Source organism: Falco biarmicus, chromosome 1, assembly GCF_023638135.1.
Source record: "Falco biarmicus isolate bFalBia1 chromosome 1, bFalBia1.pri, whole genome shotgun sequence".
NCBI classification, from domain to species: Eukaryota; Metazoa; Chordata; class Aves; order Falconiformes; family Falconidae; genus Falco; species Falco biarmicus.
Genome location: NC_079288.1, coordinates 32,854,360 through 32,881,349, shown reverse-complemented (window position 1 = coordinate 32,881,349; position 26,990 = coordinate 32,854,360). Strand labels below are relative to the sequence as shown.

The following is a 26,990-nucleotide window of genomic DNA, read 5'->3' as shown; positions in this document are numbered from 1 at the left end:
GTGGGTGTGAGGCTTTTCAGAAAAATAGCTGCCTTGTAATAGCCGAGCAAACGATGGGATGCACTCAGGGCACGTTTAGCAATGATCCTAATGAGGCAGGATGGAAATCAGGCGTTGATTCACGTCTGCACTCTGCTTAGTGAAAGTACTTCTGGCAGTGCAACTGTTTGGTGAGAAAGAGATCTGGTTTTTAAGACTCCTGTATGGAAGTGAGCGTAATACCCAGTACTCCTACATGCTTTTCACGAATAGACAGAGTGCAGAAGTGCCCATGTGATGCTTTCTCCCACTGCCGTGTGGGATTTTTTGCCTCCATCTCTCTAGGCACTGGGTGAGCCAATATAATTTTATTTTAGCTATGGCATAAAAAGGAGGCATTATTTTCCCTAGGTTCTTTTTCTCCTGCACTTTGACTTGAGCTGACTAAGCCCTTCAGGAGAATGACATCCACTTGGAACCCCTCTCACTGAAAAACTGTGGATAAATGGACTTTGTTGGAGTTTTACTGGTAAAACAGTGGTTATGCAGAAACAGGGAGAGATGAGAAACGAGCGTTTGTTTGAGAGTTTGGATCCTGCAAGGATGTACCAGACCCATGCTGGTTAACTTACATCTTCTGTTTATTGACAATCTGCAGTTGTGGATTTCCTTATAAGGGAAAATAAATGTTTTAAGGCACAGGAAATCTATGCTAGCTTTGAATTGAATAGCATGTTTACTTAAAAAAAAAGGTGTGATTATCCCACGTTGCTCGGTACATTGTGCTGTCCATTACTCTCACTCACAGAAGTCACGAAACCAAGTCAGAATATGAACGTGAGTGTGTGTGTGTTAGTGATAACGAAAAGCCTACAGCAATGAAAAATAGATCTGATCCTCTCAGGAAGCGTCTGAAGGGTAAACGATGTAAAGAAATAGGGTTGTGAAATATTTGTCCCTGCAAACTATCTGCCATCTGACAGGTTTGGGCTCTGTACATGAAGCCAGGCTAGTCCTGGTATTATCAGGGTGTCTGGATCTCTGCAGTCTTCTCCACTCTCCCTCCAGTGGGAGATTTATCTGATTAAATGGTACAGCTGATGGGGCGTGTTTTCATCAGCCAGATCAGATGGAGGGATGTTTTCATCAGCAGAGGCATGCATCCTTTCCAGGGAGTAGAAGGAGCAGGTAGATGCAATGGGTGATCTTACAGGAGAAGGGGGTGAGAAGGGACTACAAGAAATCACGCTCCATCCCTAAGGCAGTACCGGCTACAGCTAAATCATTCCTGGCAGATGTTCACCTACTTGTTCTTCAGAAGAAATAGGGAGGGAGGGTCAAGACAATCTATTTCAGTGCTGAACTGTGAAAACATTGTAATAAAGAAGAGCGGGAATAGCTTCTCATTTTGCTCTATCTGTGATACAGTTTCTTTGGGTTTTTTTAAAATCTCTTTTTAAACATATCTCTTCCCAAATCTCATACTGCCTAAGTGAACATGAACAGCTTGCATATATTTACTATTACATGATTCCTTCTTATACCTCTGATTTTTCCAGCGCCTTTGGTCCAACTTGATCCTAGACAGCAGGGAGAGAAACAGAACAAGGAGGCGAAAGGATTCAGAATGGGTTGAATAATGAGGACAAGACTAGGATATGTGATAAGTGTAACATGGAGTGCTACAGGAATCACAGCACCAAACCTCACATTACTGCTCGCTGCTCGAAGCCCCTGCTCATTACGTGGTGCCTGGATGGGTTTTTTTATTCTAATCAGAATGATAGGAAGTGTCGAACTCGGGATATTCATGTTGCAAATAAAATACAGCTTGCTTTTCTCTTTTTTTTTTCTTTTTCTTTTTTTTTTTTTTTTTCTTGTGTGTGTGTGTGTGTTCTGCTTGCTTGTCTCTCTCTTCCTAGTTAATCATCTGGTAGAGATAGCAACAAAGAAAATCCCATCTGTTGCAACTAATTGCTTCGTTTTTATTTGGTGTCCCAACATTTTAATTAGGTAATGGGACTACATCCCCTTCATTGCAAATATAGGAAAAAAGAAAGAAATATATATTTCACAATCCTGTACAGTGATGGAGGACAAAAATACATGAGGATAGACTAGCTTGAAATTAATGTAGAGATTTCCTTTTGCTGTAAAAACTGTGGGCAACATGTTTCTATGCCTTTCCTATAGATGAGTTGGTAGGGATGTGTAGGACATCTGAATTACCACATATAATATGCAGGAGAGTGTGTATATGTAGTAATAAATGTGTTTTATGAAATGTGTTGTAAATCATTAATAATGATAGCATCAATTATTAATACCCACCCCGACCTCATGTTCATTTATTATTGCTTATCAATCTCCAGCATCTTCCATCCATTCCAAGCAGCACACAAATGTGATCGCAAGAGCTCGCTCACCACAGCGGATTTTTGTTACCCTTTGGGGAGGGGGTTTGCGATCTGACTCAAATTTACTGGGTCTGGGAGTAGTGCAGGGATTCACTTGATGTCAGGCAGAAAGGTGGGGCAGGCCCAGGGATAAAGCTAAGGGGTGCTGACTCCTAACCCTCTGCTTTAATTCACATATTCCTCTTTCCTCCTTGTCCACATGCTCTGATACACCCTCGTACACTCCTCCCTTCCTGGCTGTTATTTTAAAAATCTGATTGAACATATTGCTCTCCTTATCTTTGTTCCATAATTCTACAGCTCCCCTTTCTGGCCAAGGATTGAATAAGGCCAAACCGAATGGATTTTGCTCTCCCTCTCTCTCTCCAGGCAAACACTTTGCTGGATCTGGGGAACAGCCCAGCACGGGGCAACGCTTCCCTGGGCAGAACACGTAATCCCATCCAAGAGACAGAATTGATTACCATAATCAAGAGCTGTTACGTGGTGGCTGTTAGTACAATTTTGTCTTGGCAGCCGCTCAACATTTGATGATCGTTGAAACGTCCCTTAAAAGCCAGGCTCGTAAGCAGTTTAATAAAGCTACCCTTGCCACTTGATACATGCCTAACAGACATTGAGAAAACAAGGCAGCTACAGTCGATCTAATGCTGTTCCACATATAGAAAATGGCTCAGAGTTTGGGCATTTATTCTTTTTCTTTGCCATCAGTCCAGATTTCGCTGCACAGAAAAAAAACCCAAACACTACATTCCATTAACATTAAGTGAAACATAAAAATCGCATCACCAATGTTAATGGGAGCAGCTCTTCTCCACGCTGCTGAATCTGGCCTCTTGCATCTAAATCACGAGAGCCACAGAAAAAGAAATACAAAAATATGCAACTTTCAGGTGGTAGAACCTCGTGCTTCCTGTAAAGGTATTTAAATATGATAATCAATCAAAAGGCTTCAAGAAGTAAAGAGATAAATAGTGGCCATAAATGTCCTTGAAAAATTGTATAACTTGGATGTCTGCAAACCCGAGGTCCGAAACACAAACCATCACGTCTGGCATATTTTGCGTGACTTAGACGTTAAGCTGCAAAATAACAGGACTTTAAATTGCTGATCTCTCTAAACCCTCTGTAAGCCGTTTCCCTTCATTCAGAATATATTTAGCAATGAGGATTTAAGCAAACTGAAACGTTCGAGACAAATTCATTCCTCAAGTGACTTTACCGGTGCTGCACGACTGGGTTTGCCGTCTGTCTAAGATTGCTCACAGACTCCAAGCCAAATTGTGTACTGTCAGCTGAAGGCCAGAGAAGTCATCAAAATTTCTCCTAGAAAGAAGTGCCTCAGGTGTTTGTGTCTTTCTTTACCTTTTCCAACTAATAACACCGCAGTGGCAGGGAAGGCTGTGGAGCATACTGAGCGCGTTACTTATAAGGCATGTCAGGATCATTGTCGGAACAAACCGACATGATTTATTGCAGTGATGGAGTTGATGCATATTTGCAAGTGAGCTAAATTTAGCTGCTGACATAAGTTTCAGAGGTGGAGTCTGTAGACATGGCGCTGTTTCCGTATAAAGGCTGTGAGAGAGACTGCAGCAATCGTGCATCAATGTAGCGGAGAGTAAAATATGTGGGATGGATAAAACTAGTGAAACGTACTTTTGAACAAATTCTGAATCTTTTCTGCAAAATTTAATAATTGGGCGCGTCAGTACTGATAATATAGGACAAACTTTGTGTGGTTCCTTGTAGCTGCAAGAATTTGCTACTAGGATATTTCCCTTTACAAAAATCAGATTTTGTGACATATTTTGAGAAGTTATTAGGCTTACATCACTCTGGCTGTAATTTAAGCCCTGTTTGTTGGGATGATTTTATTCAGCTGAAGATTACTGTTTACCATGGAACCAAAGAGCATGTGTAAAACCTTAGCCATTGCTTCTGTTGTTGAAGTCTTCAGCCTGAAATTTATGTAATTTCTTCATCACCTTGTACGGTGAGCTGTTGCAATCTAAATGGCTCGTTAATCCAGGTCAGGATCTGAGTGATTTCTGGAGCGCTTCCATGCAAATGTTTAAGGATACTCAACAGGTATCGTTCCCTTCTGAATCCATCCTTAGTGACTCTTCCAATGCCATCTTGAGCAAGCTGTGCTGCAGGAGTACCCATCCCTGCAGCATCTGGAGCAGGAATACCTATCCCTGCGATCTGGAGCAGGAACCCACCGCTCAGGTGGCAGTTATTGAGAGATCAGGCTGCGATCAGATTTCTCATGACAAATTTCACTCTGTATCCTCTGTGTACTCCTCTCATCATCTTAGGCGGATGCCTGGTTTCTCTTCCAAGCTGTTGAGTAGTGCTGGGTACTGCTGCCTCCACTGTTGTTTCTCAGTCTAGGGTAAAGCATCCCCTGGTACAGGATTAAAATATCGTTTCAAGCTTGCCCACTGTTTTGAGCGAGAAGGAACATATATTTTTAAGTACCATTTGATGTGCTTGTATTAGTAGGTTTTTATACATTTGTAAGCCACATGCACAGGTTTGAGACTCCTAATAATTTAGTGGCTGTGGGACTGGCAGTCAAGACACTCGGCTCTATCACTGACTCATTGTGTGACCTTCAGCAAGTCACGTACCTACGTGGAAAATATGAATCACAATCTAAACCCACCAGAATGCAGATTACCTGCAGGTCTGCTCTGAGGCTGCCAAACTGCTTTTGTTTTCTTCTTTTTTAGCATTAAAGAGATTGTTTGAGGGAGGAGGGTGGAGACTACGTGTGCTGGGCTGGCTTTCAGAAGGAAAGTATTAATTTCATGGTAATCAGCGCCATGGGCAGTGCGTGGCAGGGATGCAGGCTTGCAAGTCTAATCTTTGGGTGTATCATTTTTTATGAAGGTGTTGCTCAGTACCTGAGAGACTTCCCTGTTTGTTGAATCAGCAGTTAAACTAGTGTCAAAGTTTAACAAACATTGGATAATTTATAGCTACTGTGGGCATCTGGTATTTCCATCAGCTGTAATCGACAGACCAGGAAGACCATGACAAACGTATCTCTGTGAGGCTTTCTGCCTGTTTTAACACCCAGGTATCACTTGACAGGGTGTAGTTCACTGTCCCCTCACAGTTTCATGAGGGAAGAGGAGGGTTCTCAGCTCAGCTCAGCCGGACACGTGTATTTCTCTACATTCTGAAGGATGATAAGGGGAGTGACGGGTGTGTCGCTCCCCTGAAAAGTTACGCCCCTTCGCCACCTAACCACATGCAAATGAATTTGCAGATACCGGCCAAAATGTAGAAGGAAGCTAGGCTGGCTTTTGGTTTTGGCCATGTATGGTAAACGCTGTGCAACGTGGGCACTGATCTAGCATCATTCATCCGCTCCTTGAGTTCCCCAGAGGAACAGAAACACGCAGCCTTCGAGAGCGCTGGTACCCGTGAGCCGTTTGCTTACAGAGGTGCTCACCTTCTTGCTGTGTACTGTGTTAATAACTGAGAGCCTCTGCCATCCAATAGTGGATATAAAAAAACCCAAAACAACCTGCTCACAACCACAGAAGCCAGCATCCCCCGAAGCAGCTGTACTTTTAGCGCAATGGGGAGAATCTTTGGTTTCAAGCTGCCGTCCCATGCTTCTCACCGAAGTGTGATTTTTAGCAGGGGCTCAAAGCGATCGTTTTGTCACCCCCTCCCCAGCAGCCGCAGGCCCGGCAGGTCAGCGTGCCTTGTGGAACTGCTGGGTCTCCTCAGTGTTCCTCTGTGTCCTGCCTGGCCGAGGCCTCCGAGGCCACATCTCGGGGTCTTCCCTCACAGCATCAGCGCTCCCAATTTTCCATTTTGTTGCCGAAGTGTCCCGGATCCTCCCCGTCCTTTTGCCGGTACCACCTTCGCTCGCACCCCGGGTACCCCAAGCAGAGGACGGCAGCGCCATCCCGGCGGGGCACGGCAGTGGGACCCGTGAGGGAAGAGGCCTCAGCCAGGCTGGGGGGCGCCGGCCCGGCAAGGGGCTGAGTGCCTGAGGGGAAAACCGGGCTGCCGGGGCTGTGCCAGGGCGCAGGGCGAGCCAGAGGCCGCGGACTCGGCCCCGCTCCCCTCACGGAGACCGCGGCCCGGCGAAACTCTCCCCGTCCGCCCGCGGGCAGCGGGAAGGCAGCTGGCGCCGCGCCGCCATTGGCTAGCCGGGCCGCCACTCACCCGCCGCTCCCCGCCCTCCGCCGAGGGCACCAAGGCGGGGCCCGTCCGCCGGGGGCGTGCCCAGCCGCTCAGGGGCGGGGCCTCGGGGGGCGGGGCCTGTCGCCGGCGCTGCCCGCCCCCGCCCCGCGGCGCTCAGTCGGGCGGCGGCAGGCGGCGGAGGCGGCTCCGCCGGGCTGAGGAGCGGACGCGGGGAGGCGGCTCGGGATCGCGGTGCGCGGGGGGCGGGAGCCGAGCGGGGTGGGGGAACCGGGGAGCGGGACGGCGGCCTGCGGCGCGGCGGGGGGCGGCTGGCGGGGCGGGAGGGCGGCGGGCGGCCCGGCGCGGGAGGCGGCGGTGCCCGCGGGAGGGCGGACGGGCCGGGCCGGGCAGCGAGGGCAGGGTAGGGCGGGCGGGGGTCCGGCCGGGCGGGCTCCTCCTGCGCGGGGCCGGCCGCTGTCCTGAGGCGGCGGCCCGCTGTCAGCGCCGGGCCTGCGGCGGGAAGCGGCCGCGCTCGGCCGGGGCTGCGCCCCCGCTCGCCTCCTTATTAGGCAGCGCCGCGGGCCCGGGTCGCCGCGGGTCCCCGCAACCGGCCGGCGGCCGCAGGTTGCTGCTGGGGCCGCCCCGGGGCCGGGCTGCCTCGCCGCCGCCGCATACCTGATGCCCGCCGGCCGCCTTGGGCAAGGGGAGGACCGATTGTTGATCTTTTTATCTTTCTGTTCGGCATGCGTTTTCCCTTTCCCCCCTCCCCTTTTTCCTCCCTTTTTTCCCCCTCCTTTTTTTCCTTTTTTTTTATATTCCTCCTTCTTCCCCCTTTTTTTCCCCTATGGCAGCAGCTCAGTGGCACCGGTGGGTGCGGGTCACCCCCAGAGCACTGTGTCCCCGCTGCCACCCTGCAGCGTTGCAGAGGACAAAAGATGGCTGGAGGGTTTAGTTCTGTTCATTTCATTTTTAATTCCCCGTTTTTCTTGATGCTCCTGTTGACCGGCTTCATGTCACGCCGTTATTAATGGCTCTTTAGAGTCTATTCGGGAGATGCGTAACGTCCTGGGTTGTGTGACATCTTCCTGGGCTTTGCTTTTTCTATGCAGAAAGCAACGTTAATAGCAAGCTGTCAGAAGCCGGAATTTAAAGGTCAGTATTTCTCCCTGCTTTGTGAAATTAGCTGTTTCTCCACTCGGGAGATGCAGAAAGGCATCGGACATGCAGCCGCACAGGCGTTCAGCTGTAGTACCCCAGTCTAGACAATGTGATGCTGTGACTGCACAGGAGACAGCTCTGGAAAAAAAAAAAAAAGAAAAAAAAAAAGGACTGAAAGCTGACTGGAAACAAAAGTAAAACTGATTGATGCAGTTTTATTGTTAAAGATAAGTGATATGCATTAGTGTCGTGTTGTTTTTTGGGGGTTTTTTAGTAGTTTCAGTCCTGTACGGGTTGGTTTGAGCATGCCTGTTCATGCAGATGTGCGTGTGGCTTAGTGTAAGCAAGACCAAAGATGTTTGCAAAATGAAAAGAGTGACGTTTTGAATATGCTAGGCTGGCTTTTCAGTTTGCTGATAGCGATTCTGATTGAATTTTAGGCCAGGCTGTATCCGACTTACCTGCCGCTGACCTCTCTCTTCGTGCGCCTCTAAGCGCGTGCATGAGGGAAGCGCTGTGCCTGCTGCAAGTGTGGGAAAATGGTGTGAACTGGCACAGGCCCTCCTGTGAGAAGTGTTGTCCTATGTGCTGCATGTGCAACAGCTAGAGAAAACAGCGGGTATCTTGTGCGTGAGGCAGGAGAGGATATATTTGATTTTCATTTGAATACCAAGCATTGAATCATCTTTTCTGCTCAAGGGGGAAAAAAAAAAAAAAACCAAACCCACCAAACCAACCAAAACAGATGGCTGTGCACTCACCGAGACATTATATTGCAGCTAATATTCGTGTTTGCTGAAGAGAGTGTACACAAAGGTAGAAGAACAAATACTCGTAGTGATGAAGTCAATGCATGTTTATTTCACGTATATACATTTCTAGTATTTTCAGTAGCCGTAGTTAAGACCTGACACACTCGGGTACACATCAGGGAGCATTTGCTTTGTGTTTGTTTTAATCTAGCACTTCATAATATTCATTTTTCAATGGTCACTCGCAGCTTTTTGTACAGATTGCTTTAATCAGCATTTGTGTGTCTCTGTGTTCTCTGTTGGCATTACTCTGTCTTCTAGTGAGCTGCCTTTTCAAACATCATTGGATTTTTTCAAGTTAAATCTTCATGCTTATTGCATCTGTCACTTCTGGGATTCACTCCAAGCAAAAGGCAGAGATTCAGCTTAATGGCAATGAGAAGGAATGCACAGAAGGGTAAAATATCAGCTTTCCTGAGTGATGCAGCAAAGGACACAGAGAGATCTGCCCTCAGTAGCTGTTCCATGCATCATGTTCAAGTTTAATATTAGACTTTAACGACGGCTTCATAAAACGGCTCATTAAAGCACAGCGTTGCATTTTGATCGTAAGAGAATTTATGTTATTGGTTTTAACTTGATTATTGATTCCGAGGGATATGACTAGTATGCCAGCTTCCTATTTTGAAGACATGAGCAAAACACTTCCTGGCCTGAGTTTGCAGCTTGGTGAGGTCATCAGCGCACCACTCCCAGGGCTAGGAATGTCCTTTTGGGCAAACTCACAGGCACTTTTTCACTTGACTTTTAAAGTGTGGGTTTGTTTGTTTTGATTTTGTTTTACCGAGGCTTTTGTGATAATCTCAGTCCTTCTCTAAGGATACATTGGAATAGAAACTCACTGAGGATTTGAAGTGCCCCAGTTTAAGCATTTACAGGGCATGTGAACAAGAATTAAATGTCTGTGTTCTCTTCTAGCGCTTTCCCTGCAGTCTCCCCCACCTAATATTTTTGGTCTGCTTATATGCTGGTTGTTAACTCTGAAATAAGTCTGATTAGAAACAGCTTAGAGCTTCAGTTTGCAGTCACCCTGGTTGTGTAGCCACATGTGAGCAGTCAGATTGTTGGTGACTTTAGGCTGACACGACGTGAACTGATACTATGCGCAAGTGCAGGTGGTGGCGGCATTGCTGGGGTGAACGTCACGTCGAAAACGAAGGGAAAAAGGTTTAGGTTAGTTGAAGTGACTCAGGACGGCTAGCAGTGAAAGGTGATCATTCTGGATGTGTTGAATATACCGGTTGCTGGGCCCTTTCTATTTATTTGCTGGTAGGATTGCTTTGTTCTAGTTTTCCTCACGTGAGTAACTCTACTAAAAATGGATGATTTGTTTCTTTCTGAGGCTATAATTCTTCAGTACGTGACTTTATGTGTGTTTTTTTAGATGTCAGCATTAGGCTGGTAAAATACCAGGGTGACACTAGAATTACTCAGCTCCTTGGTGTCAACCCAAGGGGTCCCACCGGCTGCTCTGGCTTTGTGCTGGAGGGCTCTCTGGTGCACAGGCTGGTGCTGATGGTCCTCAGAGGAGCAAATGTTCTGGAGAGGTTCCTAATGGATTATATCAGCCATTAGTTGTATTACCAGCCGTTAGTTGTGTACATGCCCGTGTGGGTTTGTGTAGTGGGTGCAAAGGTGATCAGAATTAATGACTGGATGTGGAGGTAATGATGTAGCTATGAAGTAGAAGGTGACTGTTGGGCAAACAGGTACATTTTACCTTATGCCTCTCCCATATGGTTCTTCATGCCAGTAAGATGGAGGTAATCTCTTTACAGCAGACATCTTCGTAACAAGTCACTTAAGTGCTCCTGAAATGGAAGAGGGTTTTGTGATGGAATACCATAAATGCTTTAAAACCCTCCTCTGTAGGTCAGGAACTTGACAGAGGAATAATGAAAATGGTTGCTGCTGCTGCTGCTGCCTCTGAAGCGGCGGGGAAAAACCCCCGTGCTGCTCTTTCAAAGGCTTCCAGCCTGCTGATGCTTTCATGGTGCCCATCGATAGAAGAGGTCTCCTTCGTTTAGAGGTGACAAAGTAGAACATGGGTCTTTGACCATTTTTCCCTTTTTGCTAATGAGTTAGACAGCAAGGTAGAGTAGTCTGCTTTGGAGAAAGGACAATAGCATTTCTTCAACATTATTTGCTTTGTCTTAATCCACGTTTTGTTGACGATAACAATAAATGATACGTAATATACTTTTTGCTAGGAGCATGTAATGACTCTTGAGGTCTAGCACTCAGTGGGAGAAGCTGGATGTGGTTGGATCAGTTATAGTGACTCTGTTTGACATTGAGCTGGGCCTCTCAATCCATCATAATTAGGTTTTTCTTGTTTTCCCTTCTAATAATTGAATTTGAAAAAGCAATGGAAATAAAATTAAATAGTGGTGGGATCTGACTTAAAGTGATTAAGGTTCAGCCTGATGCGGTCAGGCGTGCTGAGATGAGCTCACAGCTTTCGTCTGGAGTGCTGCTGAGCTGCGCTTAAGGCCAAGTGTTCCCTTTAGGAGGGATCCTGGTTTCCCAAATCTTGGCCAGCCATAGCATCTTTGTATGTAGTCTCTGTATGTACAAGCACACGTGTAATCAATCTACAGTTCTTCTTTGCCGAATATTAAGGCAAACCATTTCTGCAGCCTTACCAGATGTACCTGAGCAGGATTTGAGAAAACTGCTAAAACTGCACCTCGTTTGCATCCATGCATGAACCGAGGCAATACACTTCACCTGTAGTCCCTGGAAAATGGACTTCAAATGTCTTTGGTTGGAGTATTTGGAAATGTGGGAACTTCCCCCCCCCCTTCCCTCTCCATCCCCCTAGTTCTGCATATAGTTGCCATAGAGACTGTCTTCTGGAGTCCTTGAAAATCCATTGTTTATCTCACATAAATGTATAAACCTGCTGTATTGAAACATGGCATTTTGAAGCATCCTGTTCCTGTGCAAATCTGATAGGGACTCGACATCCTACAGTGCTGCAGATTTGGGTACTGGACATGTGTCAGGCACAATCAGACAAACAGATAATGGGTATAATTAGCACCACCAGAGATTAGCAGGCAATAACAAATTCAAGCTGTAGTAAGCACTCCATCCCTTGGGAGCCAGGCAAACAGGCAGTGCTGGGCAGATGATCACTTGATATGGCAGATAGTCATCAGCAAAGGCCCAGTACTACTTCTTGAAGTTGCCTTTTTTTTCCTCACCTTTCACAGAAAATACTTTAAAAGCTCATGGTTTGTTAGGTCATGCTGGAGTCTTGAACACCCAACTGACTCGGGGTATATGCTCGGCACTTACTTGGCATTTTTCATCATATGATGGCCAGTCAGCGCTGCAGTTGTTTCTTGTAGTGACCGGTATATCCTTGATATCCTTGCTTCCAATTTGGAAATGTGAATTTCCATTAATTAAGCATTTTGCTCAGGGCCTTGCAGGTACTAGGCTGAGAATGCTGCTAGCGTATAATACTAAGTGTAGTTGTTGCTTTACAGATGGCTCGTCTATTTGCACCAGCACACGTGGTGGGATGTGTGTGAGTATGGATAAATGACCATCCTTACACCTAACTTTTCAACTGCTGATTTCTTACTGCAGTACTTAACGTTAATTATACCGTATCTTGGAGGTTGGAGTAAATGAGCACCAAGATGTCTTGTTCAGAACAGGAGGTGGATTAAATTTTTTTGAGTTTTTTCAGTGATTATTCTTTTTAAGGTTTATTTTCATTTTTGGATCTGCTGAGATCAGTTTGCAAGGCAGGAAAAAAAAAAAACCCAACCTGAGCCAGCTCAGGCAAACATGAGTTGCCAGACGTACTTCAGCAATATCTACTTCTGCTTTAGCACAGCGTGAAGTGTAGGCACAAAACGCTTCTTGCTGAGTGTCGTTGCGCCTTTCAGCATCGTTTTCCTGGTCGCTTTCTGGAGCAATTTGTTAAAAGTTCTGCTGTTGTTTAAAGGTGGGCTATCTGGGTTTGGCTGCTTCTTTCACCAGGCTTTGGGTGCACATGTGTTATCTCTATACTCTGCGCTTTGCTCCCTGATGTTTCTTTTGGGGGGGTAAAGGTTATCTTTTTGTTCTTTACATCCAGTGCTTGCCACACTGATCTTGTGGTCTACTAAGGGGATTCTTAAGCGCTATGAAAGATCGCGTAAAAACCAGCTGGGGCTTATCTCAGTGTAATACTCCCTGTTGTTTTGGCTGGTCTCCTCCAGAGCTGCTGTAAATGCCACAGGGACTCTCAGAGGGCTGGAAGGTGTGGGTTGCACACGCAGTAACCTGCCTGTCAAGCCAACAGGTGAGTAAAGCTTAAAGGTCATCCAACGCAGGCTGCAATTCTTCATGCCCCTTACTGAAAACAAGTTCCTCAGCTGAGAGTAGCCAGTGGGAAATCAACCTTCACCCAGCGCATGTTGGGGTACGGTGCTCCCCGTCAGGTAGCAGGGAGCTGCCCTGGGGGTGTTGGGGACAGCAGGTATGCCCCTTGTCCTTGGCACAGGGAGCCTGTGGGTGTAGGAAGATGCTTTTCCTTCTTGCGCCTGAAATCTTTCTTTGTAGTGTAGCAGGAAGGTTTATTAAAGCTGCTTACTAAACTTAAGTTTTCTTAAGTAAAATTTCTTTTTTTTTTTCTTGCCTGCCTAGAGAGGCGAGAAAGGTGCTGCGTGTTGTGCTCGTGGTTTGACACCGGCTCACCCAGGTTGCTGCCCTCTCAGCTACGGTGAGCGACAGCCGGGGCTCTGCCGCAGCACAGGACAGCAGCCTCAGCCTGAAACAGATCAGCGACAAAGAACATCTGTAGGACAGAGGAAATGTGTTTGAACTTGGAACCCTTTGCTAAAACAGATGTTTGAGGAGCTGTAATTGGTACCACAAGATAGGGATTTAAAATCAAGTTAGCAGACTGAGCGATCTGGATTTGAGTTTTAGCCTCCTCCAGTCCCTTCCTCCCTCCCCCAGCCCTGATTTCAAATTGCACGTTACGGAAATGGGACAGAATGACAATGGTACTCTTTGAATTATAGGCTGCTTGGCCAGAAGAGCTGGCAGGACAGCAAATGGAAATGTGGAGAAATACACGCTGGTTCCAACTGTGAGCATTGAGATTCATTTTTGAAGCTTATTTCAACAGCATTAAGATCTGAAAAGTGTCCGAGTTGTCCAGTCTGAACCTTCTGCGTTCTTCTACATTGAGGATATTGTCTTGTCTTTGACAATTAACTGTTGTTGGTTTGTTGTTGAGAACATCAGAAGCCATGCACTGCGAGTGCCTCACTTGTTGGGCAGGTGTTATGGAGTAGCTTGAGAAGTGAAAGTCACTAAATTGGGCTCCGATTTTTTTTTTTTTTTATGTTATATGTTAAATTTAATGAAATTTAGCCAGCATTTGGATGAAGGTGTTTCTCACAGTATGCTAACCAAGCCTGGTACTACTTTCTGGAGTAGTGTCTCTGTTCAGAATTGCAGCGTGGACTGCACTGGTCTGTGCTGTAACTCCACTCTAACCGTGACATTCTCCAGGTCCCTGGCCCATCACATTTGTCACTACAGAGCTGGAAACAAACTTCAGGCACTGCCCCAGCCCTGTATGGCTGCAGTGCTGGGCCAAGCGGCGCTGCCATTGCACTCGGCCATCCTGCTCTTCTCTGCTCACATCCCCCAAGGCAGCCGCTGCCTTCTCGGCAGGCTCCCGGCAGGTCTGGGTGTTGTGCTCCATCCCGGCAGACCAGCGGAGTGTTTGTGGTTGGGCAGGGCCATCTGGAGAATGCTGCATCCTCGCTTGGTCAGTCTGACTCACACTTGGCTGGGCTATTTGTGAGCCTCGGTGGTGCTGATCTGTTGTTTCTGCTTTATTTCTAAGTTGTGAGGAATTTGTGTCCCAGCTAACTTTGTGTTTATAGCGGAGGGCTTGCTGCAGGTCTGGGTTTCCTGGTGGTGGCTCCCGGGCTGTAGTGCTCCAGTGGCTCTGGAAGGACTGGGACCTACAACCTTTTATCTACGAGGCTGTTTATCTCCTTAAAACATCTTTAATGTTGGTTTCTTCCTGTGGATACCATGGCATGTTGTAATTAAGGAATAGAAAGCAGTTTATCAAGTCCTTTGGAGATTCCTCCTTTCAATAAAACTCCTTGTCTTTTTTTTTTTTTTTTTCTTTTTAAGGAATTATCCAGTTAACTGTAAGCAAGGAAAAGCAGTGAAATGTTTCCAATAATGTCTTAAAGTCATTGGAGTTCAATAGGAAATGTACTTACCTTAGAAAATACTGTGTTAATCAAACACCTTCCCTTCTGCACCTCTTCTTGAGAAATCCTGCACGTGTTGTTCTTTCTGTGCTTTAGGCTTCCAGCACCTGGGTACTGCTGTCTGCTTGACTTCTAGCTTAAGTTCGTGATGGAAGAGGACAGAATTCATCCTCTGCTGGAGTTGAGTTTCAGTTCTAGTGGCTACTGGTGAGCTCCCCTGTTGCACATGTAGTAAGACTGATGTTTGCCGCCTATTCCATTTGGGTACGTTTGATTGCTTCAAGTTGGAGGAGAAAATACAGCTGCGTTCTGCTGTGAGCACTCTGTCACTGTAGTAAAAAGTGCTCGTGCCTTAGCTGGTTACTTGGGAAAGGTAGGACGTGGTGGTGATATGATGAGAAATTAACGAAGCTGTGGTGGGAAGAGCTCTTTCTCCGTTTGTAACCACCGTCCTTAGCTGATACTAAGCTTTTGGCCAAAACCAGGTTCTTAAAAATAATTTACGAAAAAAGCTTTCAATGCATCTCAGGAATATGGTCAGGAAGAAGCTTGCGTGTAACCTTCAGGAGAACAGAAGAATTCAGCAAATTGGGCTAGCAGCTCTGAACAGATTGATACTTCCTTGTTAGCTCTGTTGCGCTGATAAGAGAACTAGGTCAGCTCTATGGAGAAAGCATTTTATCTACATACTTCTCCTAACTGGAGTCCTGGCGCTTGGCTGTTGTAGCAGGCTGGCTGACTTGCAGCTCTGCACAGTGGGCTGTGCTCTCCATCTCACGTTTTCCCTGGGGTCGAAGTGTGGTCTGAAGCCCTGTTGCTTTCCTCTCTGTGGCATGTGCTGCTTTTACTGTGGGGGTGATGGAGTTCAGTCCCCAGGGGTGTAAGTAGCATCTTCCATCATGCTGGTGTAATGTCTCTGGCTGAGGTTCATAGGGCTGATGTTCAGCTCGGGAAGCATCTTGCTGCGTCTCTTGGCCGTGGTTGAGGACACAGTGCGCAAAGAAGCATCTCTGTGTTTATTCCAGTGGAGAAAGTGGAGGAGAACAAAGGCTCTTGGAGGGGAGCATATGACAGGCTACAGCCTTCTGTGGTCAGCTGCTGGAACAGCGGCGTCTTAAGGTGGGAATCTGCCTGCTGCGGTGCAAGGCTTCTTCTCATTATCCAGTAAAGCTTGTTTGCTGCCCACCAGCTGTATAACTCTCTCTCTGGTGGCAGTGAAAGTGGAAGCTGAGATGCAGAGGTGCACCGAGGCACCTGGGGTGCTTAATCCACCGGTCCCTGTGTGCTCTTTTCCCCACATATATTACTTTATGAGGTTTTGTCCTGGGTTTCAGTGCTTCCCCCTCTCCCTTGGCTCTCCTCTGTCTCCTATTTTCATTTTTACTAACCTTTTTTTGCCCAGCTAAATTTTGCTACATTGCCATCATCCAAATATCCTCCAGTACATCACATGTCACCGCCTGTGAGGGTGGCAGCTGTAGTGCCAGCTGACAGAAGACACTATAAAAGAAGAAAACCCAAAAGAGCACCCGTTCCTGCTCCTCAGCTGCCTCACCGTTTCAGACCCAGGGTTTGTGTAACTGCTGTGATGTTTCTCTTCGGTTACCCGTTATGGCCTCCTGCGAAATTATTTTGTGTAATGATTTTTGTGTGCATTCATTGCTTTAGCTTTATGGTAGATGACAGAGATTAAATGAAGTCAGACAATGCTCTCTGTTCGGGGTAATGACTTTCAACTGCGGTGTCCTTTTGTCACTGTAAATTATGGTAAATGATGTCATGTTAGACTGTAAAGATGCAAGGTACAAAGTGGTCTGAGTAGTAAGATCCCCCAAGAAGATGAATTGCGTATACCTGGAAATCTTTTAAGTGAAAATATCCATTGCCCCCTTAGCCGCAGCATGGGAGATGTGCACTCGAGACAAGCATGCACAGGGTAAACACTTAAATAACACGTGCTTCTTGATGATGCCTGGAAGATTTAAGCATTATAGGCACTTCTGACTTAAGAGTTCTTTGTATTATGATGGTCTTTGGTAAGATTTTTTCAGGGTACAGCTCTGAAAAACAGAATCGTATCAAGTATTTCACAGGTTAGAACCAACACCTTGCACTTTGTCCAGAACAGCAATTTCAGCTTACTTTAATTTTGGATTGTGTTACATTTTTGAATGTGCTGGGCTCCCCAGTAGAGATATAATCGAATTCCCTGGTAGTTTGTGGTTTAGGTTCCCATCCCAAAATAGAATCTCGCCAGTGGTATAACAGCTGGAAATTTCAGTATTAAGTTCATATTCCAGCTTTTTGTCTTTAAAATGAAGTGAAATCAGATGGCAGGGTCTTGCTCAACCTAGACTAAAGTAACCATAGACTGAAAATAATCTGTGCATAAATATGATGTCTTTTGGAACTGTGACCATCTGTAGCGGTGCTCACCTTTTGGTTTAAATAACTCCGAACATCTGAAAACAAAAGTTCTGTCAGCAACGGACTTAATGTGAATTGATTGGAAATGGTATACTAGAGGGAATAGCGGTAGGTTTAAAAGTAGAGGACTGCGTCAAGGTATTTGTGGCTGTTCTTTTTTTCTGCCAGAGGTTTCATGTGAAGTCGTAGGGCGAGCTGAAATTTTTGTGGCTGTGTGATTATTTTTTTAATTATTTTTGTCCCCCCACTTCCTCCCTTGCCCAAATATGGCAAGATTTAATATCGCGAGACTGAGTTCATAGATTCCCTTAATGCTTGGAGAGGGAAATGAAGCTCTCCTTTAGCCTTGCTGGTGGCACATTCTGGTTCTCCACTGTGACAATGGTGGCGATTTACAGTCGTGGCCCTGAACTTGCTGGGGGACTTGTGCTCGCCTTGGTCTCCCATGGTGGTGAACAAGCCTCTTCGGGGCTTGTCAGTCTGTGCTCATCTGGTTTCAAAGAATGGGTGCTCTTTGCTGCCCTTGCTATCCGCATGGCTCAGCTGGTAGAGCCTGCTTGCTTCCCCCATGGATGTGTCTCACTTTCCTTCCTCTGCCAAAGGTGTGCTGAAAAATGCTGTCCTTAAAATGATCTGGCAGACTTTTCTTCTGGATCAGTGAGTCTTCTGAGGCATTTCAAAGACACCGTCCTGTGCAGTATGCTAGGGCTGTAAATTATGTACGTGGAACACGTCTGCAACTAGACTTAAGCACAAGGTGATGTATGTTTGCTTGTGTACAACGTGCCATGCACACGCGTGGGTTACAGAGAGCCCACCGAGGTTGCACAACCAAGCGCTCCGAAGTTAAGAAATGCCATAACTGAGCAATTAGGAAATAACCTCGGTAACATTTGTTCCCTTTGTCACATGCGGTGGGGTACGGCTGTTGGTTGCGTCCCTGCTCCACCAGCCCCTTGCTCTTGGGCATGCAGCGATGGCTGCGGCGGTGGGATGGAGTCCTCCTTGCCTGTGTGGAGCAGGAGGTGCGGTGGGATGGTGGTCTCTTTATGGCTTTAAAAATTCTGAATGCTTATACCCTCCCTTCCATATGCGGCTCTGTACCTTATCTACCATATGATGTTCAAAGTGCTGTAAGGAGTGAGTGACGAGGTTCCTTGTGGGCTCTTCTCTGGTGCTTACCTCCATGATGGCCAACTGCTCAGCAGATGTGGCTCAGCCCCACTGCAAGGGAGGATGTTTTCTCCGTGCTGGGGGCACTTAGACCTCAGATTGAAACATCCATGGCCTGATTATCAGCTTAGGATTATAATGTACTTTCTCTTTTTTATTTAAAAAAAAAAAAAAGTTTCAGCTCTGGGCACTCATCGCTTTTGCAGCTGAGGCCCGAGCATCTCAGCCCAGGTGTTTAGAAAGACCTTGGGCTGCATAGTCAATGCATCGGTACTCGAGAAATCCTTCCCCGCATCAGGCATCCATGGCGTGGGCTGCCCCATGCTACAGTTTTACCGGTGGGACTGTCCCCTCGCCCTGCTGGCCCCAGCACCCTGTCTAACCCATAACAAATCAGGCAGGTGCCCCCTGGTATTAGTCATCATTCAGAACTGCTGCTGGTGGCATCGCCTGGAGTGTGTCTTGATTATTTTTTTTTTCCTTATCTGCTTCTTTGTTAATAGTTATCTGAGACTGTACATTTATTCCAAAGCTGCCATTGAATCATATGCAACCTCTCCAGTAAGGCTCTAATTCTGAGTCTGGGGGCTCACTAGCAACAGCTTGCAGCCTATCGTACATTTTGCGCTTAAGGAGCCTTTCCAGTCCCCAGCACCAACCTTTAAGTGCCGTTCTCCCTATCGAGTGGATTTGTGGATCCTCGTCATCCCCCCCTTCACAGTAGCCTCCAGCTGCCTGTGACTTAAAGTAGCCTTTTATTTCAAAAGTCTCCCTTTCCAGAAGGGATCACAATCACATGGGCTGAGCAGGATTTTGCCATTAGTGGGGGGTTTTCCTGTAAGTGTTCCCTAGCAGGATGCGTTTCCTCTTGCATAAGCAGGCTGAAAACCCTCCGAAGCCACAGAAATACATCTGTTGGATGCTTGAGACAGATAAATCCTTTATAAACAGGAAAATGGGCAAACTCATGGTAACTCTTGTGACACATCATGATGGGAGATCAGAAAGAAATGGAATGAAAAGTATCACTGTGCAAGCACGGCTGACTGCATCCTGCATTTCTAAGGTCCTTTTAAATGCTGACACAAAGGCCAGTGGCCGAGCGGTACGGCGGGGACAGACAGTGGGAGGCAAAGTTAAATGTTGGGTAAAATTCAGCTGGTAGTCACTTGACATTTGGGAGGGGGGGGGAAAGAGTTTTGAAGGCTCTTTCCAATGTCCCCATGAGGACGCGTAAGATGCCGTGTGTCATGGAGCAGGATCCAGGAGATCAGTGCAGTCGTAGATCTGTCAGCACTTCTATTGTAGTGGTCTTTGCAGGGTGTCTAACGCTTCTGTTTTAATTTTGCTGAGGGCTGTAACTCTGGCAAAATTTAAACTCCTTTCAACTCCTAGTCGTGAGGTTTTAAATCCTCCAAATTTGTACTTCACAAAAAAAAAAAAAAAAAAAGAAAAAAATTTCCTGTCTAGCAAGTGTATGGAGATCGTTCCAGCTCCTTAGCTAAGATTTAACAGCACAGACAATGATCTAATGAACTTCCTTTTTTAAAAACTCTTGCTCCAAGTCCACTTCCTAAGAGTAAATCCCTAGTGAAGCCTCATCAGCCATGGATGCACTTGCCCATTTGGGTATTTCCGAAGTCACTTCCCGGGGTCCCTGAACTGGCCAGGTATACTTTGGCATGTGTGATAGAGGCTGATTCAGCCTTGCCTGATGGTGAATCATCGGGGATGTGCCTTACCTGATCATCCTACAAGTGGCCAAGCTGGAAGCTGCTGCCCGTGCTTAGAGAATCTGTGGCAACCCAATTCAGCTGTGGATTTCTTGCAGATGCTGGAGGAGGGAGTCCTTTTGATGCACAATAAATGAGGATCTTACATGCTTTTCACATCTGAACAAGAGGCTGAAGTAGGGAGAAGATGACTTTTTCTTTTTTATTTTTTTATTTTTTTTTAGGTGCTCAGGCTCAAGCTGTTTTGTTTTTCACCTGCTCGCTTTCTGTGGGGTGCTTGAAAGATCCACCATCGTTGCTCTTTATAACTACAGCCTGCACATTTCCCCACCCCCACCCCCTCCCCTCTTCTCTTTGGAGAGCAGCCAGATCAAAATGGCTGTGATCCAACGCCAAGAATCACTCCCTTTGCTATGGAAATGAGGACTTGGAGGCTGCTCACCATGTGTTCATCAGAGAGTTCCTGCTAAGGATGATGAGCTGTAGGTGGAGAAGAGGGCAGCAAAGGTGTGTTCAAACCAATCCATTTGGAGCAAAACAGGGTATTTTTGGATACATCTGATTCTTTGCATTTTTTTAAAGGTCGTTTATGGAAAACCGAAAAAAAAATTAGCCTTTCCATCAAACAGTAAAAATGAGGGAAATAAAGTAGTAGAATTTCACCATAGGATTGAGGGTGTTTCTCTACCATTAGAGTGGAAGGGGTGGCAGACCTCCCAGTACCTGATATTTGAGATAAGCTCTTTTTTTTGTGTGTGGTGTTCTGGTATTGATCAAGTGAAGAAAAGATGTAATTATCCAAGCTATACAAATAGTCCTTCCTAACTATCATATCCACATTCCCAGCATTAAAGCAGACAAATTGCAAAAACCCCAGGTATATGGTACATTGACACCAGGCAATTTGCTGCATGTTAACTCAGCAAGGCTTTACCTTTTTCTAAACAATCAGATTTTAATCTTGATGCACAGTGGGATGGGAACGTTGCCAGTGGGCGAACAGTCATGGAAATTGACTGTGCATAAAGCAGGGGACTGGAAAAGTCCTTCTCCTAGGCAAGTCGTGCACCCCAGGCAGATGAGCGAGCAGGGTTTTGCTGCAAGGTGTGTTCTCGAGAGGGCTGAGCTGGCCGCAAGCTTCCTGTGGTGTTGCAGCACGTTGCGAGAGCATCCCTGCTTCTTCAGGGTGGCCTGGTGTCACCTCGGGTGCCGGCGAGGCAGGGATGAAGGGGGTGATGCCGCTGTGGCAGGGTGCTCACTGCAGGACCTGGCAGGATCCAAGCCGTGGCTGCAGAAGTCCAGGCAGACAGCTTACGGCTGGGAGGAGCCCGCTCCGGATTAAAATATCTGACAGGTCTCTGAATGAGTCTACGCCATAAATTAGTAACTGGGTGTGGAACTGCATTTTTTTATGATGTATCTTAATTGGGCCTCGGGCAGCTTGATAGTACAGCATGCTGCTTGTCTTTCGGGGATCTCCGAGTAGAAATTCACCTTTTCTTTGTGCATGGTTCAGTGGGGCTCAGCGGGGGCCATGCTGTGAATCCACCCAGGGATGGAGCTGTGCCCTGCCTCACCCTCCCTCCTTCCCTGCCGGGGATGGCCGTGCGAGCATCCCTGGGGAGCCTACCGAGCCGCCTGTGCTGGCAGCACTCCACCTCGAGACATGACATACCATCTGCTTCGGCGGAGTTTCTCCCATCCATTTTGGATAACTTCATCTTTTCCTTTGCCTGAAAACAAAACAAAAACCTGCATCACACTGCGAACAGAGCAGTTGTAAATTTTTTTTCCCCCCCGCTCAAAAAAATGGATGCACTCCACTGCCAGGTGATTATCAGTTCTGTGTGCAAAAAATGGTTTGCTCCTAATATTTCATGGTCCCGTTGCATGAAAGGTACTGTCTGCCCTGCAGCTTCAGCTCTTCCATCTGGCTGTAGAGCTGAACATGAACTCTGAGGGTGTTGCTGTGCATCGTGAGCATAAAAAGAAATTGGTGTCTGGATTTTGTACTCTTACCTGCTGGCCGGAGCCAGGGAGCAGCTCCTGGTTTATGACATCCCATGGCACTTGGGTGTCGCTGGGTGTGTGCACTGTGGAACAGGCTTTTTATTTGTGCTGCAAGTGAAATAGTTGGCAGAAAGTGTATTATGCAAGTCGATTGCATTAAGTACAGAGGAAGCCTAAGTTCATCTATAATAGGAGTAATCATTCATAATTTATATATAGCTTTTTTCATGTGGACGTCATAAACACGCCAATCATTGACATTTTGCATCTAAAATCTATACCAGTTTTTTCTTAAACGGCAGGATTTCTTAATATAATGCTGTTTGTGGCACTTGCTTATCTCTGAAAGGATTGAGTTAATTGGGGAGCTTTAATAGGACATTGGTGTAGAACTGGTACAGTGAGAAACGCTGCAGGTAAAACCCACCGACAATGGCTGGAAATAAATGCAGAGCCCTTGGTGCCTGCATCACCAGGTCATCAGTGGCCAAAAGCTACGTGGCCTCCACCCCACCCCAGGGACAGTCCCCATCACACAAATGACCCCGTAATCAGTGCACTTATTATTTGTGCCTGCAGAGGAGCTGGCTTTTCCCCAACAGGTAACGTGCTGCCCGGGCTGGGACCCTTCGCCTGGGCTTTGCTCTTCCATTGCGCTGGTGGCTCTGATGGTGCTTGTCCCAGTTTGTGCTGGCAGCAGCTGCCCAGACCGGAGCCAGAGCTGTGCTGGAGATGGCCAGTGCCGATTCCCAAATGCTCCAGCTGGATGTGGTTGGGGGGGAGCCGGTGGAAAACAAATACTCTGATTATTTTTTCTTATCTGTGCGGAAACTGGAGTATTCCACTGGATAGCTGTCTGTTATGTTAATGGTAACATTTTTCTCCTCTACAAACATACTGCGTGACTGCTGCTTTCCCAGCTCTGATGAGTACTTTCCTCTAGTTATTCAGCTTTTTGTTGCTGTTAATTTATCTTTTTTTTAACCGCCGAGACTACAAAACAGCCATCATTCCACAGTCTCTTTTTTGCTCTGCTTTCATGCCCAGCCTTTGCAGTCAGAGACAGGCGTACAACCCTTTATCACTTTTGCTGCAGACAGGCTGTGCTGAGGGAGCCGTGCCGGAGCCGCGTTCGGAGTCTCTCACTTGAGAGCATCAGGCTGGTGGGTCTGGAGCAAGAAGCTCCATGCAGCTGAGCAGTTTTTCCCAGCCTCTCCATGTGCTTGGGGACCTACTGGGAGGCAAGCTAGGAGGTGGACTCTGCTTTTTTTAAAAAAAAAAAAAATTTTTTGCTTTCCCTAGAGACCAGGGCAGAAAGATTTTTCTCATATGTAAAACCAGGATGCTATATGGAGGCTTTTCATCTTCCTGCAAGAGCTGCTTGAGGGAGAGAAATCTATGATGGGAAAAACCCTTCCCAGATGCACGGGCTCCAGGCAGTTGCTCGCTTCCAGGTTTGGTGTTCACATGCAGTGTTGTGCCCGTGTCGCCTTCCAGGTGCCGGAATTTTCCACGCCAGCCCCTTTCCCTCTATTCTAACTTAAGCCTTCTTGAAAATTATTTTTCTCAAGAGAAGTGCTACAGACACACTAAGTTAATTTGAGTCATTAGCTTGTTTCCATTACTCCTTTCTTCCTAGGAAACTAATTTTATTATTTTTTTTGTGAGATTTTGGAGTTAGAAGAAAGAAATGGAAGCTAGTGAACATGTGGAACCACTTCACAGCAACACCGGATTTTGAGAGCTTGCATTTTTATTTACGTCTTCTGGACCCTGCCTGACTTGAAAGTAAACAAGTTCAATCTGAGACCAGATTTATCCCCAAAAATATGTGGAGACTTGTCTAAAAACTGCTTTTAGGATTAGGAACTTCCTTTACTGCAAAAAGAGCATACATTTACAATGGGAAAACTGATGCTCAACTGGCAGATCCCTTCTGTAAAACACCCTTGGAAGTGCAGTCCAGTTGTTTGGTACTAAACAACCTTGAACTTTATTTTTTTAAAAAAAAAAAAAAAAAAAAGGCAAAACTGGCTGAGAACTTAGCAGGGCTAAAGCAAGGTGCAGGACTAGTGAGTGAAACTGTATTTCTGTGTTGCTGGCAGCGGGGTGATGGTGCAGATGAGAGGGTCCCATGGAGGTCCTTGGCAGGCATCTTCTGGGCGAGCAGGAGGTCCCTGCACCTGTAACTGATCTCCTTCTTTTGACGTTCCTCTTCCCTGCAGACACAATGAGGCGAGTGGTACGACAGAGCAAATTTCGGCACGTGTTTGGCCAAGCGGTGAAAAACGATCAGTGTTACGACGACATCCGCGTTTCCCGTGTTACTTGGGATAGCTCCTTTTGTGCAGTAAACCCCCGATTTGTTGCAATAATTGTAGATGCTAGCGGTGGCGGAGCGTTCCTGGTGCTGCCTTTGCACAAGGTAAGTGCTTTTTTTGAAAGTTTCTCGCTATTACCCGCTCAGCTTTGTTGTTGTGGCAGCACTGGTTTATGAATAACGTCAAGGCTGGGAAGTCTCTGCAGTGCTGTGACAAATGTTGCTCAGTAGTGCCATGTAAGAACCCATTTAATGTCTCTGTAATCAGCCTGATGCTTCCTCGACGTTAAACACAGCAAAGAAGCATTTTGTTTTACTAATCTGAGCCAGTTCCTTATGGCAGGAGTTTCTGTGTGGAATCACGCCCCTAATGAAGCCTCGTTATTTATGATAGCAGGGCTCAGGTTTTTTCCACTGTTGGGGATTCAGCTTTTTGAGCTCTGCAGGTGTCGCTTCATTCAGGAACGCACCTGAACCAAACTATTCCTTGCAGCCCTGTATCAGATGGATGCAGAGGTTCCAAGAAGGGTATTTCCATAGGTGATGTGGCCTTGGCATCTCAGCTGGTCCAGGCTGCTGCCAGCCCCTTTGGTTATTCTTTCTCTATACAGTGTAAGACCAGAATAACCTCAGTAAGAAAACAGCTCCTCCAGGTACCATCGCAGCTCTCCCAAATCAGAAGGCTGTGCCTAGGCTTTATCGTACTTCAGCCAGGTCTTTTTATCTCCCAGTACCTGATATACTGAGGAGAGGGGCTTCATCTGACCTCGGGCAGGGAAAAGCCCCTTATGTTCTCTGCTGTGCAAAGTGCTTGCTAAGGCTCCAAAAAATAATCTTCCAGTGAGCCCATGCATACATGCAACTTCTTTCCCTTCCACTTTGAATTTATTTGTAGAGCCCCAGGGGTGTGCTTTGCAAAACACACAGAAAAGTTAGGTTCCAGTCCGTCAGCCATGAGAATGGCCAGATCAAAGGCTTGGAGGGAGACTGAAGAGATGGGTACAGAAGCCTTCCTGGCAGTCTCTTACAGTCCTGTGTTATAAAAGCACAGAAGTGAGCAGGAACTGAAATAAATTCCTGTTGCCCCCTGATACTGCATGGAAAAAAATGACAGAGCATCTTTCTTCTGCCCTTGTTGGAGAGGGGTGTTCTCCCTTTCTGTTGCTTAACCAGCACATTCTGGTGACGGAAGTCTTTTTCTGTAAGGTTATTTTCTTTGTGACCCTCAAGCTTCTCTCTTAACTATACACTTAAGATGTCCTCAGTCTGTCATCAGCCCTGTCCTTCTTTTCCTAGCTCCATTTGCAGATCTGCCCCGTTTATATATAGGACTAGTGGCCAGAATTGAATATAGCATCCCACATGGCGAGCGCATTCGAGTGCATTGCAGGAACAGAGGCTGCGAGTTCTCACTTATGCCTCGGTTGTGCTAAGTGAAGCCAGCCAAGCCCCTAGCCTACTGAAATAGCTCTCTATTTTCCTCATCTTATTAACAGCACTTCTTTGCAAGTATTCTGGTTTGCGCTCGTCTTCGGGCCACGCATCCTGCTCTTGCCCAAGCCACACACGGTGACACAGATCTCAATGGGAAATACCTTGCTCAACACAGCACGCGGTTGCACTCGTGTTGCATCACAGCATGATCAAATGCCAATGGCAAAGGACACGCACCCCTCTTTTTTTTTTTTTCTTTTTCGCTCTTACTTCCCAATGTTTTCTCAGTCCCTGGCAGAAATCCCTGCTCGTTCCGAGTGATCTGGCCTTTTGCATTTTAAGTGCCATCTTATGTTTGAGGGGGTTTTAAGTTTATTCAGCTGTTCCTCCTGCTTTCCCCTGTATTTGCATTGCCTTCGCGCCCTGAGCGATGTTCCTGCCTTGTCCAGCTATTTAATTCTCACATAGATGAATGTTTCATGCAAAGCTGGAGGAACTCTGTTCCTAAACCCTCCAGCCCCACACGTTCTTTTGCAATGCAACACGTTGCTGGCTTTGCTGTAACCAGTTTCTAGGTTCCTCATTTATTTTTATAGCCTCGGCTGATGAAATTGTTCCTTTGGCTCCTTCAGCACCCGAACATTTTGGATTTCTGTTGACGGCCGTTTGGCAGGGGTAGGCACCGAGTTCCCACAGCAAGATGCTCGCTGGTGTACTTGGGCTGGGGAACGGGCTGACATTAAAGCACGGGTTTGTAAGATCGAGCCGTAAAACCCCACTTGCTGCATGTGCCGTGTGGCCGTGCCCTCCTGCCGGTGCTGAGCCGAGCCTGCGCCCCGCGGGGCCGCCGCCAGCCCCCGGTTTAGCGCATTTGAACCGTCATTTGCCTCGCCCAGTGCCGGTAGCGCCGTGGTTTTGTTGTTGCGGCGCTGCCTCTTGGCCGCCGGCTCCCTCGGCGGGCTGGGGGGCGCCCCGGGACCCCGCAGCGAGCGCCCATGTGGGGGCCGGAGGGGCCGGGCTGCTCCGCACCGCGCCGCGCCGCGCCGCCCCGCCCGCCCCGCCGCGCCGCGCGCGCGCCCCCGCGCCCGCCGCAGCAGCACTGCGGCGGCCGCGGCTTTTTGCCTTATATG

At 47.0% G+C, this 26,990-nt stretch overlaps 1 protein-coding gene across 6 annotated transcripts in view; it reads left to right on the top strand.

Moving 5' to 3' along the window:
* CORO1C (coronin 1C) overlaps positions 1 to 26,990 on the top strand; it is a 53,674-nt gene that overhangs the window by 1,821 nt on the left and 24,863 nt on the right. Inside the window, exons 1-3 of one of the 6 annotated variants that reach the window (XM_056334786.1) lie at positions 6,731 to 6,800; positions 7,658 to 7,700; positions 24,332 to 24,531. In XM_056334786.1, coding sequence (XP_056190761.1) covers positions 24,337 to 24,531 — 195 coding nt within the window. In that variant the 5' untranslated portion in view covers positions 6,731 to 6,800; positions 7,658 to 7,700; positions 24,332 to 24,336. Of the gene's footprint in view, positions 1 to 1,538; positions 2,459 to 6,656; positions 6,801 to 7,657; positions 7,701 to 12,802; positions 12,822 to 16,313; positions 16,334 to 24,331; positions 24,532 to 26,990 lie in introns of those variants that run through there. The other 5 variants (XM_056334700.1, XM_056334509.1, XM_056334882.1 and 2 more) reach the window with 5 other exon arrangements.